Consider the following 15,818-nt stretch of genomic DNA (forward strand, 5'->3'; position numbering starts at 1 on the left):
ATATGATGGCTGTTTGTATTAATTCACAGGAAAACTTATCTTTTTTTTTGATGTGCAAATGATAACCTTACTGGCTTGCCTAAAATGTCTTTCACATCTGTTACCTGCTGGCAGATTGGTTTTCCAACCACAGGCAATTTTGATTTAGCTATTACTTATTTTCATTCTTCTAGTACCCCTGGACCGTTCTCCATTCTGCTGTCTGCCACCAAAGCATGCCCAGGAATACTGTTAGTGTATTTGATTGGTCTCAACGATATTCACCTAAATGGTAACTCAGCACCTGTCTTTGCCCACAGGAGTGCGTCTTGACAGAGTACGTGGAGGTCGGCAGAAGTATAAGCGCAGAATAGATGCAGAGAACAGCCCCTACCTGAACCCTCAGCTGGTCCAGCCAGCCAAAAAGCCATGTGAGTACAGCAGCCGTGTCTGGCTTCCCAGAACATGAACTCCTCCCGGTTGGCTCTCTGTACATCAGCACTGGCGCGCCCATCCCTGCTGACTCCGAGGAGACTTCTCTTTGTTAGAGAACAGTAGCTCTGTTCCCGTGGATGGTCTGTGAGGAGCAATAGCAACTCAGTTAATGATCTTCTTCTTTTTTCTTTTAGAGATGTTTATGGTTTTCTCTTCTTAGTCTTTTTTCACCTAGCCATTTTGTGGGAGCATAAGCATATTAATGCAAAGCTTAGATAGTGCGAATTTTACATTTCCTGGTTATCTTTATTTGCAGAGGTACATAAAATGGATCATACTGTGATCATTAGTTCATTGGACCTGTTAGTCTCAGATTTCACAAGAAAGTGATTTTTGTAGTTTTCACTAAGTAAATGAGTTTGACTGCTCAACCTCCCAATGAAAATACATTAGGGGCCTCATTAATTTGGAGCGATAGAAGGTTAACACACTAGCTAGCAATAGATTAAACCATGAATGGGCCTACTAATAACAAGCATAGGTTGCTGGTTCCATCTGAGATGCCCTTATGGGCACTGTGAATTGTTTTTAAAGAGCCCATGGTTTTATGATGTCAGGATGCAATTTGAAAGGATGACTGGTAGATTGCTAAAAGGCAAGCCCCATTCTCTTTGTCATTAACTAAAAAGAGCTGGAATATAGAGTGAGGCAATAACTGTATCCCATTTTCTCAAAAATCAGTTAATAGTCGTAGTGCAGCAGGGCTCGAAGTTGAGGATGTTTACACACAGCATTCATACTAGGCGCTGAGAAGTGCTTTGGTGAAAACAGTTCTCACGTTCCCCTGTCTTTGTCTAAGAAGGCACAACCTACACTCACCATAGGAAGTTGCATCTACAGCACCTCTAGAAAAGGCCTGGGTAAGTTTTGATCCGCTTTCAAGGGGAGAGAAAGGGTCCACTGGTAATTCAGATTCTCCAGGAGGGGTCGCTACTGAGCATCATACATGTGAGCATCTGGGAATCTGTTAAATAAATAACACAGACCCTGAACTGTAAGTGAAAGGACATTTTAGCTATGTCAAAGGCAAAACAACCAGTTTTACATAAAATTAGAGCTTAAGCGAACATATGGCATAGTTTCCTTTTGCCTTTCCAAAAAACATTATGTTGATTATACCTTCAACTGTCCAATCTGGCATCTCCTCCTCAGCCTGCATAAGCTGTTTGGCATTCTGCAGATACAATCTAGGACTGCGTTAAGCAGATTTTGCACATTATAATAAAAACTTTCTGATAATACAATAAAATGCAATAAACACTAATGCTTAATTTCATTAGGGGTTTCATTTTCCCGAATTCAGTAATATACAGACTGCCCACTTTTCATTTATTCTGTACCAACATTGACTGAAACCGTTGATAATTTCCTCTACTGAAAGATAAGTGAACACCAGCCCATTTGCAAGTTGACGGGATAGAGAAACATGAATGGTTTTCTTTGTAAACCTGAGAAATTGGGAAGTAGCTTGTCAAGTACCTTTAAGGAGATTACAGCAGTTTCAGTGAGCTCCATTTATCTGAGATAAAGAGGACTCCTAATAAATCATTACTCATTATCTAAAGGCCTCTGTGTTAATTTTCCTTAGTCCATCCAATTAGGATGTTTTCGTAACAAACATTTATAAAACTTAATTTTCAGATCCTGTCAGATAAGTGTCAAGAGACTGTGCCTGGGCTTTGCCGAGAAAGTGTCGAGGGAGAATTCTGGACCCTGCCTGATTGTGTACTACAGGGGCCCGAGGATGGAAATTGGGTTCTATTGATTCTAATTAGGGGACCATTAAGTCAGATTTACCTACAAACAGTGCTGCTGGCTTTTCCATTTTCTGAATTATGGGATCTTCTAGGCTTCAACCAAATTTCTCTGACCCTTCAAGTCAAGGATCTGTTGACTTGAGTAAAACCAGTACCTTTCCCCTGTGCTTAAAAAAAGGAAAGAAAGAAAAAACACACACACACAACAACAAAACCCTAGAATTATGATTTCCCTCAGCTATAATTTCGTGCCCTTTACTATCGCATTTTCTTCTACTCCTGAGCATCTAGCAGTTGCTGACAGGTTTTGCTGCATTGTCAGAGCAATGAAAGTTGAAACTTTTCCAAGCGTAACTAAAAATACAGGGTGTTGTTTCTGTAGCATATACAAGAAGCAAGTGTCATTCTTTGCAGGTCCTGCAAATCATAAAGAATCTCTGTTTCATTTTTACTCTTTCTCCTAAAAAATCGGGTATTTGGGAATTATTTCTTCCCCAGTCTGCAGATTGAATTTGCTGATAATTGATGACTTCTGCCAATGACTGGTTATCTGTTGGCTATTTCAATGAATATACTATGGTAGCCATATTAGTAAATTTTAAAACTATTATATAAGTAAAAGTGTTAATTACAGCTTGGATAAGTCTATGTAAGGAGGCTAAAAGAATATTTAACTCTAAGTTATATGAAGCCTTTTCATTTTGGGTGAAGGAGGTTAAAACTTACAGTAAAAGGTCTGGGAAACACAGCAAAAACTTTGCCTGTGTTCACAAAGAATCTCATATAATACCCTTGCTTTCTATTGTAATAGTCCATAGAATATTTAAATATGGGGAGTTATTCTTGCTCATTCATAATCTCCTCATTTAGAAGAAAGTATAAAATCTGAAGCTACATATAGTAATTGAAAATAGGGCCAACAAGAAAAATCATTCTGTTAGCAAGGCTTTACAGCCCCTTCCATAAACTCTCTCATGCCCCTGAGCGATAAAACACATCTGATGTGATGGTTTCCATTTGTCTCCAGTGTTTATTTTATGAAGGATTTTTAAAACATATATCACAAATTTCAGACAGACAAATCTGAACCAGCGAATGAACCAAGGGCAACAGATGAGAATAGAGGATTAAAGAATTGGGCACTCCAAAGAGAAAATGCTGTGAAATTGAAGTAGGAGTATTTTTATGGAAAGTGATATTAGCTCTATTTGGAAGGTTGACTGGGTTGTGTGGGGAGGGGGAGAAGGGAAAGAGATTCCTGTTTAATGCATCCCATGGAGATAGAGTTCTATAGTCAGTAATTCACCCAGGCAGAAGGGTGCTGACCTTTGCTCTTCTTTAAAGGAATTAAGGCAATTAATGACTTCCATGCCCATCATGACTATGAGCATTAGTCATTCTTTGCCTCCCACATTATGGGGTCTATTTCAATAGTTTACTGTGGGTTTCTGTTGTAAAACTGTTGTATACTATTTAATCCGCTTCCCCAAATCCCACTTAAGAATCAAAAAGCAAACCCAGAAAGCATCTAACTTCTCTTCTATTTGCTATAACATGCTTCAAAAATGAAGATAGATGCTCCATTCCAGCAAAAGCAGCTGGAGAGAAGAAAGGCACGCACTCTGTCATCCCTGCAGCAGTTATGTCTTGCTATGAGTTTTCCTGAACACTGATTAATATGCATAGGTTGACCCATAAGTGGAATATTTGGGGTTTCTTATGGGCTATTTGAATTATTTCTCAAAACACAAACTACGTGAGCGTTTATAAAAGAGAGATGATGCCTAGTGATCTGGTAGTGTTGTGGTCTGATCCTGCAGATAACAAGATTGTCTCGCATTTGTTGGTGGCTGAACCGGAGAAGATCTATGCCATGCCTGACCCTACTGTCCCCGACAGTGACATCAAAGCCCTCACTACCCTGTGTGACCTGGCTGACCGCGAGTTGGTGGTGATCATCGGATGGGCAAAGCATATTCCAGGTACATTTTCTGAACAGAGAACGAAAAGAAAAGGTTGCAGTTAATTCCCTAGGTTACGTAGGTGGATTTGGGTGAAATTCAATATTCTCATTAGGATGTTAAGAAATCTTCACATTTGTTTTTAATCATGCTTAATTCAGAGTTTTGCTGATCCTGATGGGATAATAAACCTTTAAATATTTGTACCACCTGAGCTCTTGTTATTTTTTCACATACGAAGTTCCTATTGCCAATAGGCAATAAACTATTGGTTATAAACAGACTAACCTTTAAAAACCTTTCTTTATTCCTTTTAAAATTCTGAGCGTTTTCCTAAGACAGTGTTTCTATTTTTTCTTTTTACTTTAAAAACTGTTTCTGTCAACAATAGTCTAATGTACTTTTTTTTCCATTTAAGAATCATTCATTTTGTTGATCATGGTAGCTAATTATATTGAATAATAAGTTTGCTTTAGTTTATAATTATTTATCATCCATTTACATATAAACCATGAAAATGAGTGTTAACCTGGCATGCTAAGTTTTCTTATAAGATACCATATAGTTAATATTTTAAAATACTCTCTTATTCTTCTTTCATGACCTATCCTATGATATCAATAAACACGGACTTGATCCTGAGTTTTGAGAATTTTAGTACTCAGCTTGAATAATTTTTTATTTGTTTGGACTTTGATTTTCAAGTAGTTTATAAGCAAGTTTTCGAATGATGAACCATGCTTTTCTGGTACAGTTAACTTATTTCTGTCTCCTTAAACTAGTTTGTCTTTATGCTTTGAATGCTACAGTAATTTCTTTAATCAAATTGATGGAAGTCCCTTTCCCAGCCCACACTGAAACCAATTTATTGGTCATGATACGCCAGCTATGTTGCTAACAGTCGTAACGAACTGTCAGGCTATATCGCAGTGAAGCTAATTTGAAGTCATTAGGTGTGCAGCGTTCAGGCGACAATTTGTTACAGTGGTTAGGAACACAGCTGACATTTCTGAATGGCTTTGTTCGTTGTAGTTCTAGATGAGGCCAAGCAAATTGTAAACTAATTTAAACATCACTCTGTATTATACCAGCTACTTTGTCTTACACTGTTTGCTAATAAAGCCCCCTAAATTAAGTCAAAACTAGTTAAATAGGTGAGCTTGAGTGTATTCTTTAGGAGACATCTACGTGGGGGTGACTACATCTAAAGGAAGGATGAGGATTTCATCATGTGGATAGTTGGCATTGCACTTGGCCTGTAATTACATCTATATGACTTTTAGAAAAATGTTTTTTAAAAAGGCTTCTCTGAAAAATGTGAAGACATTTTAGTAACTATGGCAGTGGGACCAGCAGGAATTTGTTTTAACAGTACATGAAAACTTATTTGGAAGAAAAGTGTTAGGAAGGGTTTTAGAGCAGAAAAAAACAAAACTAACCTTTGCGAATATGTCCAAAGACAGTCAATATATGTTATACCATTTATTTTAATTTTATATTACATCATTATATGTGTATACACATATCCACACACATGCATTTTAAAGATATTGCAGCCCAGGGTTTCTCAGTGTTGGCACTATGGATATTTGGGACTGGATGTGGACTTTGTTTTGGGGAGGGGGGTCCAGTTCATTTCAGGATGTTTAGTAGGACCCTTGGCCTCTACCCAGTCCATGCCAGCAGCTCCCCTGAGTTGTGACATACACAAATGCCTTTGGACATTGCCAGATGTCCTCAGAAAGGAAAATTCAAACCAACCTCCCCCACCTCCCAATCGAGAACCATGTTATATCCCACAAACAAGTATTATTACTCTCAATTCTAAGATAGGGAGATTTGAGACGGAGAAATAAAAACTCTTGTGTAAGTTCACACACATATTCAGCTTTGCTTCCTGGAGTAAAATAGAGATATTTTAGTCTCCCAGTTAATTGTAAGACCTGTCTCAAAATAGCAATGATGATACTATTATTATTATTAACAACAACTCTGTTCCAGGCTATGTCGCTATTATTCCAACCATTCTCTCTCAGAGAATTCTGCTGAGGTTTTCCCTAAATTACAAGATGTGTTAAGCCAATATTTTGATATTATACAGGCAAGCCATAGTAAAGACCAATAAAAGTCAACAATTCCTCCCAAGCTTCTGGGAAGGAACGTTAATGATAAATTTGTGGGTCCATTTGTGCATCTAAGTGGAAATGTCAGCTCACAAAGGAACTTGTCACAGTGAAGGGGCTCTAGTGACTTTTGTAAAGATAGGAACTTTAAATAACTATGAGTAATGCCACTTCCAGTGGTGGAAACAATTACTATACGATTATGTGTTCAGTCTTCAGCAGAGGCTTAGGCTTGGTGGGGAATGACGTTATTCTCTCTCTATAGCAAATGACAGGAGTTCGCTGTGGAACGATGATTCACAGCTCTGATTTTGTGATACCCGAGGGTGTTTTAAATGATTGCAAGGAGTATCTTGGTTTTTCAGAAAGGGATTAGCAAAACAAGAATTAACTAAATTTAAAAAAAAAATAAATAATGCCTTTGCCTACAGTGTTTTGAGACAGAGAGAGAAAGCACGCCAGTATCAAAGTGTGCTGGCTGAGCTCGGGTTCAGGGAGTGGGGGCAGCAGGGGACCCCAGCAGCTCTCTGGGGCGCTAGACTAGGGAGGTGAAGGCAAGGAGAAACGAAAGAGTAGAATCACATTTCTGCCTTGGTAAAAGTAAAATCGTGTTCTGGATAACATGTACCAGTCTTGATAGCCAGAGTCAGAGCCAACATGAAAGCTCTGAAAAAATCAGAACTGAAATTTCACTTGTCTCAGCCTTAACTTTAAAACCCTTTGTTTTTGTAACACTTACGTTAACATTCAAGTAACGTCTTTTTTTTTTTTTTTGGATACACTAAAATTGAAACCGTTGTTAACCTTTATGCTGTTCTCAGTTTGTATAATCACATATCTGCGCACACACATCCATTTTAAATTAAGCACAGCATCCAAGATAAGATCAGGAGTTTCTCCGCACGGCTTCCACGTACTTTTATACACTTGCTTTTGCTGTATAAAAAAGTGAAGAATTCAACAAAAGAAAACATTCAAGAAAATACATATGGAGTGGGTTTTTTTTTTTTTATCAGTAAATAGAATTAGTTGACTTACATTAATAAATCATATAAATGGGAAAGTGTGCTGTTATGAAACATGACCATACTTTATCTATGGAAGAAAAAAGATCACAAGGGCTTTAGAAAATGCTTGACTTTACTTGGAGGAGCATAAGGGCACAAGAACAGATGATGGTGCCCTAATAGCCCTTTTTAAGAATGACAGGGCCCAGCCATTAGCATCCTTTTATATCCTTGGAAATTGCTCATGCCTCGCTTTTCTGGTTCCTATCTGCCTGACTCTTTTTTATTTCTCTTTCAATTTCGTCCGCGCTCGGATAAGCGCATGCTAACACAATATGATTGAGCTGTAAAATGGAGCGCTGTCGCCTCTAATCTCTTTTATGTAGATACGGAGGTCCTGCACACTCCACTTCATTCTCTCTCCATTGTTGGCCTTTTTTAGAATGGGTTGCCAAGTAATGGAGGCTCCGTCAAATATTAGAGCTAGATTTCACAGGGTGCGATAAGACAGTTATCAGCCCAACAGTCAGATCTATTATTGTTCTTTGCGGTTGATTAAAATATTATTATGTACTGTAACTTGGTTCGCAAAATGCAAAAGGTGCTTAGTCAGATGGTGCTTTAAAAAGCATACCCCATATTAGCTGACCTATATAAGTGGCTTAAATGTATTTATGGATCTTGCTAGACAACTTACTTTAAAAGAACAGAAAGGTATTTTAACAATTAAGTGAATGAAGGCACTTTAGAAAATTTTTTCCTTTGTCAACTCGGCGGATTTTTAAATCAGCTTGTTTATTTTTAACATGATGAATTAAATGATTACCTATTAAAGAAAGAGGAGTTTGCTCAAGTTTGGAGGCCTCTGAGTCACATTTTAAGAATAATATCTATTGTGATGACAGCAAACAAAAAAAGCCCTAATTTTACCTCCTATCAAGTGGAGGCAGGAGCTATTAAGCTCTAAAAGAAAAACCACAGTGGAAGTTGATGTGATAAAATAGTCTTTAAGTGTATTTATTCATGGAAGAAACAGCATTCCAAGTTATAGAAACCACCATTTTCCATGTACCCTGAAACATTTTTTTGTGAAAACATTCAGTTAAGAGAATGTATCAAAAATTGCTCATTCACTTTGCTTTTTATAGTTTTCTCAGAAGTATTTAGACTTTTCCAGCAAAGACAGAAACCTATAAAGAATATGGATAAACTGTTTAGCCATTTAGGGTATAAGTTTTGGTAAAGAATATGCAAGAATGTCTGAATGTTTATTGTTAATGATATAATATTTAATATATTTGAAAATATATGTATGGTACCAACAAATTTTATGTAAGACCAACGTTTTAGGTTATACAGAGTGGCCATAAAGCTCATGTGCAATTTAACATCGTGTACAGTTTAAAATTGCACACAAACTATGGCCACCTGTACTATCCCCCAGAGTTGTAGAGGTTTCATTTCTAAAATATCCATGGCTGGGTAATAGTGGGAATCTTAAACTGGTACCACCATTAAAAGATTCATGTATCTTTAATCTGTTAGCACAAAAATATGAAAGAAATAATTACTCTAAAATTATATTTCCATTTGTTAATCAAAAGAATGTTTTCACGCACAGGCTGGGCATGGTGGCTCCCACCTATAATCCTAGCACTTTGAGAGGCCAAGACTGGAGGATTGCTTTAGTCCAGATGTTCAGGACCAGCTTGAACAAGAGCCAGACCCCATTTCTACAAAAAACAGAAAAATTAGCCAGGTGTGGTGATGCACACCTGTAGTCCCAGCCACTTCAGAGACTGAGGCAGGAGGATCCCTTGAGCCCAGGAGTTGAGATTGCAGGGGGTTATGATGATGCCATTTCACTCTAGCTTGGGTGACAGAGGAAGGTCCTGACTGAAATAAGATAATAATAAATAATATGTTTCCATGTATATATGAATATGGTTTGATGTGTAGGAAACAGGGCATGGTTAAAGAAGAGTGAATCATACTCAAAACCTAATACTTGGCTTTGAATATGTATCGGGGCACTCGATAAATGTTTATTGATCAGTTTATTAGAAATATACACAGCACAAAGCTGTTGATTGCCTCTGAGCGTTCATCCTCTCGCCTACACCAGACCTAAATGTACGTGCAGTTGTAACTTGTGCTTTTCTATGAATAAGTTTAAGCAACTGCAGCTTCTTTTCTCAGGATTAATCCTTCTTTTGTGTGTATATAAGTTAATCATCTTAGAACTATGAAGTTTTTTAGTCTAGTAGAGAAGAGTTAAAGCTAAGACCTAAACCCTGGCTCTTAATCCGATGGCTTAAATTATAAGAATATTCAGTAATATAATATGAGGGGGTTATACTTAATGTACCTGGTAGTCGTGCACCAATTACCTATAGCTGTGCTTAATAAGAGTAGAATAATTCTGAAAATGAAATCAGAAAATCTGAGCTGTCATTGAGTAATTTTTTGTAAGTTACTTAATTGCCCTGACCATCAGTTATACTGTGAAAATCAAATGAAGAAAGAATATAAATGTGAATTGTATATATGTATAGTTAATAATTAATTTGCAGATCATAAAACATTATCTAAATGTAAGCCATTCATAATGAATAAGTATTCATTCTGATTTCCAAGGTGTTGCACATAGATTGTAATTTTATTGCGGTTAAAAAAACCAAGAACCAAATGATCCAAAAAGTTAGTATTCATAAAAGCCATTAAAAAATATCCAAAACAAACATCCATTACAATGGTGGGAGGGTAGTGTGTTCAACCAGAAAAATCATTGTATGGATGTTATCATCTCTCTGTCCTAGGTGGGCAGGACCATTCGAGTCTTAATAATCTAGCCTGTCTTCCTTGGTCAAACCCGAAATAATGGGAAATTTATTAGGTTTCTTTGGGGGGAGGGGGTTGTTTTTTGTTTTGTTTTGAGACAAGAGTCTTGGTCTTATTGCCCCCAGTAGAGCACAGAGGCATCATCATAGCTCACTACAACTTTAAATTCCTGGCTTCAAGTGATCCTCCTGCCAAGTTCATCAGTTTTAATAGCTGAAGTCATGTTTCTGTAGTCATGTTCGTAGTTTCTGAAGTCATGACTGTGATATAGAAATACAAACCAGTCAGTTGGGAAATATGTCATGAAAAAAGTCATATGAATGAACACCCAAGGACTCCGTTAGTTTCTGCAGCTTACCCTGTTTAGAAATAAGAACAAAAAGTAGATCAACAAAGAGGGAGCGAGTTTTCCTGGGCAGGTGATCTGGTTCAAGAGACACCCAAAGGCTGTAGAAGATTCCAAGACTTAACATCACCACTCAGCACCAGGTTTTAACCTGATACACGGTTCTGTCAGCATGCTGAATTTCTCCTGCTCATGTGACCTTGATTCTAGCATTACTTCAGCTTATTATGAGGCATCCCAAAATATATCTGCCATGTATATGCAGCATGCCACTGTATACTTCTGATCACAGCAGAACCATAATTTTATAATAATCATTGGAATACAGTTTAAGTATTTGATTGCCAGCCAGGTACCTAACACGGCACTCAGTACTGTGGGAAATGTAAAAGATGAATGTGAGATAGTACCTACCCTGAATCACGTATCTCTGTCTGCATAAATAAATATGTGCACATTTGTACATATATCGCTGATGCCCCTTTCATTTACAACTTTTTGCACTTTTTCACGGGATTGAGCTTTAGTAAAAGTAACTAACATTGACAGTTCTTTATTGCTTACAAAGCACTTGCCAAACTTTCATTTGGTAGCTACAACAATTCTCTAGGTAGGTTTCACTCTTGTTAGTCCCACTTCATAGATAAGGACACTTGAGTTAAGAACCTTGACCATGCTGCTGAGCATGTTGCTTGGACCCGTACTTCTATAACTTAAAGGAATTTTTACCAGATACGTCCCTGTGCCTTTCTTTCCACTCCTTGTCTGCCTCTCCCCTGTGTTTCTTGGTCCTTTGTTCCAGATTACCTATCTGCATTTCATTGTAAGTTAAGGCCAATGTAACACATTTGCCCCATTTTTAAATCTCTTTTATATATTTGCCAAATTAAAGGTTAAAGGAAAAGACACTTAATAAAAAAGGAAAGTTATGGTCCATGTGTAAGCAAATGAAAAAATCAAGTCATATACTTTGGACATCCCTGATCTCCAATTTTAGTGAAACAAGTCAATTACTTTCCGTTGGAGAAGTCCTGGAATGATTGGATGCTCGTAGTGGACACTCCTCTTCTGACTATGTTGAGATCACTGGGCATTGAATTTGATTTAAAGTTATAGGTAAATTAGAACAGAGGTGAGTAGTTGTGAAAGACTCTGACACAATCAAAATGTCAGCTCACCCATTCACTATGGAACCAAATTCTTCCCTCCTACTTTCTTTCCTTGTCAACCCTGAGCGTTAAGGATACGACGCACGGGAGCATAGCACCAGCTCTGCTATTAAGAACTTCACAGTGTGGTGGGGGATTCAGAAAGATGAATTGACAACTATAACTGAATGATGAGGGCTGTGATAATGCTCTCCCACAGAGTTATATAGAAACAAGGAAGGAAGAGGACAGGAAGAAGATAGGATGAGACTGAAGTCATCGTCAAAGGACGCATCACAGAAAACCTTGGATTCATGCTAAGGAAAACACATTTTATACTGAAGGCAGTGGGACACCATTGAAGTTATTAACTGAGGTCTACTGGATTTGAACTGCATTTTAGAAAATTAAAATCAGAACTTTTGGGTCAATTACACAGAAAAAAATTTGAAAGACATTTGAAAATAAAAGACATTATATTCCTGAGTGTTGGGGATTTCTATGTGTACTGTGTCCTAAAATATATTCTCATTTTGGGGCAAGTGCATAGTAATTGCTAAGATCTTTTGAATGATAAAGTGACAGGATGAGTCCAGTTATTCTATATGTTTTAATCTTTCAGAAGCTTGAAATAGCCTGAAACTTACTAGACAATTCTCAGAATATTGGTATCCTGTACACCTAGCCCAAGTTGTATCTTTTCTTCCTTGGGATTCTTATTTTTGTTAATGGAGCTGTTAACCTCTGGCTTTTAGGCCCTTCTCAAGGCTTTTGAGAAAAGGCCTTTTGGGTCTTATGGGAAAATTGTTATGAAAAAGCAGGCATAATTAGTATAATACATCTGTGCATAAATGCTTGATTAAGAATGCTTTTCCATCTCTCAAAGAAAAATTGGGGGAGGAGAACGGACATGATGCATGGAATGTTTTGTTTTCCCCTTTGCTCTGTTTTGACCCTCCCTCCAACCCTCATCCCACTTCCCTTCCGTGGGCTGGTTGCACTTTTTCCCCTGCGTCCCCCCTTATCTGCCTTAGCCAATCTCCAAATGAATGCGTGTCTATCCTGGCCTTGGCTTTGACACTCTGGATATATTGATTAATAGTTGCCCTAAGCTCCTTTTAGCAAATCAAATTTTCACTTTTAGCAAGGATTTCGCCTCTGATTTATTCAGCAAAGTGAAATGCACTAAATTGACTTTGACATTCAGGGAAAATGGCTGAAAAACAAAGAGCAAAGGAAAGAGATATAAATTGTGTGGCTGCTGGAAACTTCAAGCATCAGAGAAACAGTTTTCCATACAATACGGAGTAATTTAAAATACTTTCTAAATACACAGAGAAGTGACTTCTTAGAAAAACATTTTTTAACTACTCTTTTTTTTTTTAAGAGAGTGCTTAAAGTATTACTCAGCTGAACTTATAATTTCTGGTATAATGCATTATATTTTTTAGATAAAAATAGCTGCAGAATCCAAGTTTGTACATAACAAACAGAATTAAAGCAAGCTAGAAAGTAATGTAATTACTTTGAAAGAGAAACATTCAAGTTATCTCACACAAAATAGAAATGGTCACGTTGAAGGTGCTAGCGCTTTGTAGTAGTCAGTGAGTGCCCTGTGTGTGTGTGTGTGTGTGTGTGTGCGCGCGCGCACACACGCGCCTATTATAAAGACTGGAGCTATAAGGAGAGTTTGAAATAATTGTGGATCACAAATCTCAGTATGGAAAAGCCATGTAACTTTGCTCTTTTGCCTGCTTTTTTTCTCCCAAGAATACCAGCCTTGGCTGTGTTCTTTTATGTGACTGTCAGCCTACCTCCTTGTTAGACCAAGGTTCAGTGAATAAGTAACCAGCGGGTTCAAGACACCAAGTGTGGTTTTGATGTGTAAAAAGAAATGGTGCTGATACGGATAAAGACGAGAGAAAGAGCTGAACTGAACTCCATATGGGCACTTGGGGAGGAGTTAAAGGTGTGAGGCATATCAGAACCTACTTTTTGATATGGAGATCTAATAGGCTGTCTCATCACCTCTGTTGAGGGATTATCTGAGCAGTGAAAGGAGAAGATGGAGGTGAAAGGTACAGCTGGAATTTGCAGTTCATGACTTTCTTTGTCTCTCAGGGTGGATTTTCCTTATTGCCACAGTAAGGAAAAGTCTGGGTCCACCCAGATAGAGTCAAGGTACCACTTTCCCTTTAACTAGACATTTTTTTTACTCTCCTTGAATTTTCAACAAATCTAATGAGAAAGCTCTGCTAACTGATGTCGAAAGTGACCTGAGTCATCTGCATGGATGGTGTTTTACAAATCAGGTAGTAGTTGAGCACCGTCCCCGTGATGTCCCCCGCACCATGAACTATAGGCATGTGATGTCACTAAAACCACGCTGCTTCCTCCCCGGTTCATGTCGGTTTTCAACCATCATAAATGGTTGTTCCTTGAAACAACTCGATTAGAAGAACCTGTTAACCTGCCAAAGTCACTTTAATTACCAAAACTTTCTTATGTAGCTGATGTTACATGGTAAATGGACAAAACACCTCCATTTTTACGATTTTTACTATGATTTCTTTTTTCCCTGGAATACTCCAAAACTTTTGTTTTTTGTTAATTTTTTGCCAGGTCCTTTTTTTTTTTTTCCTTTAGCAAGAGTCATAAATGGTGACAAAGTACATAAACGGACGCAGTAAGGGCTCTGGGCAGCTTTGGTTGGACACCTGGGTCTCTTGTGGTGCAGTTCACTATTATGTTTATGTGAATTAAGAAGTACCAATGCGTTGTATTTTGGTAAGAGGAGAATATAGTGCGTAAGTCACACCCATTGGTAATTCCAAGAGCTGTGGTAAGTTGAACTCAGTTAATTCTGACATTTTACTGGTCTCTATTGATCACATAACTTTGTTTTTAACAAGGAGTTTGTTTCCAAGAAGGAAATTCTATTGGCGTCTCCAGAATGAGCATTAGGTCCTAACCATAAATTGTTGATATTATAAAATCAAGAACAGGAAAGGACCAGCTTCTTCATCTGGATTTAGTTTAAGCAAGTGGCTAGCTGCGTACGCGGGTCAGCAGCACAGCCTGTCCAGTTTCAGAGACTCATCCGAGCCCAGTTAAATATGGAAACTCTAGAGGTGTCTCTAAAGAGCAGCCACCTCCTCTCTGTATGAGGGCGGCTTCACACCTGCTTAACCTACATTAGGAAAGAATTAATTACCTGAAGTGCCAGCCCCTCTGCCAGTCAGCACGTTTGCTGCGCCAGGGCACATGGTGGCCTGGGCTGCAGAGGGAGGGAGGGAGACAGAGCAGCTGTGGGTTCCTGGAGAAACTCACTTCTCCTGACGTGGTCAGCACTTTAGGGAAAAAGGAAGTCAAGCTGGTCTTATTCTTGTGATTTGTTTGTGTCGTGGCAGAGCCCAGTGGCAGGGTGTCCTCAGCCCAGATTTGTACACCTAGAAGAGGAGGACGGTCTCCAAGGCTGTTTCAGTCGCAGTGTTTCTCATTTTGACCTCATGTGAGACAAATACGGACTAATTCCGTTTTTTCAGATTTAGTTCTGTGAATTGATATTATGCTGAAGTAACATGATTGTGGAGAGATTGCTCCAAAGCTTTAAAAATTATCACTAATAGTTTGTGAAAAGAGCATACATGTGTGTGCATAATGATCATCTTGACTTTTTCTGTATTATACCCCTTTGTATCGCACACACACAACACAGTAGAACCTCCAGAGCTGACCACCTCCCCACACTGACCACCTCCTGAAGTTGACCTAGTTCTCATAGACCAGCCATGTAGCACATGCACAGAAAAGGCCCAGTTCCTTATGCTGGCCACCTCTGTATGTTGACCAGATTGTTGCAGTCCCTTGAGTGGTCAACTTGCAGAGGCTTCACTGTATTCACATGGGCAATAGATGATATTTCTTGAAGATAGATTAATAGCAATGAAAATGTTGCAGAAAAGTTATTCTGGTTTATTTTAACCATTATATAATCACAAACCATAAATAAAAGATCCATGTTATTCTTCAAGATAGCCTGGGTGTATTTTCTGGATATATCAGCTCAAACCCCTTTCTGAAGGATTATAAACTTACAGATAGGGCTCAGAATCCTTTTATTTCATATGGGAGATACAGTAGAGAGATATCCCTGGCAGA

General features: G+C 38.2%; 1 protein-coding gene across 4 annotated transcripts in view; it reads left to right on the plus strand.

Moving 5' to 3' along the window:
* ESRRG (estrogen related receptor gamma) overlaps positions 1-15,818 on the plus strand; it is a 600,546-nt gene that overhangs the window by 538,367 nt on the left and 46,361 nt on the right. For all 4 annotated transcript variants that reach the window (XM_003800141.1, XM_012811603.1, XM_003800140.1 and 1 more), the window contains 2 exons: positions 300-410; positions 4,052-4,213. In XM_003800141.1, the coding sequence (XP_003800189.1) occupies positions 300-410; positions 4,052-4,213 (273 nt within the window). The remainder of the gene's footprint in view (positions 1-299; positions 411-4,051; positions 4,214-15,818) is intronic.

This window comes from Otolemur garnettii, unplaced genomic scaffold, assembly GCF_000181295.1.
Source record: "Otolemur garnettii isolate 467f Iridium unplaced genomic scaffold, OtoGar3 scaffold00168, whole genome shotgun sequence".
Lineage (NCBI taxonomy): Eukaryota > Metazoa > Chordata > Mammalia > Primates > Galagidae > Otolemur > Otolemur garnettii.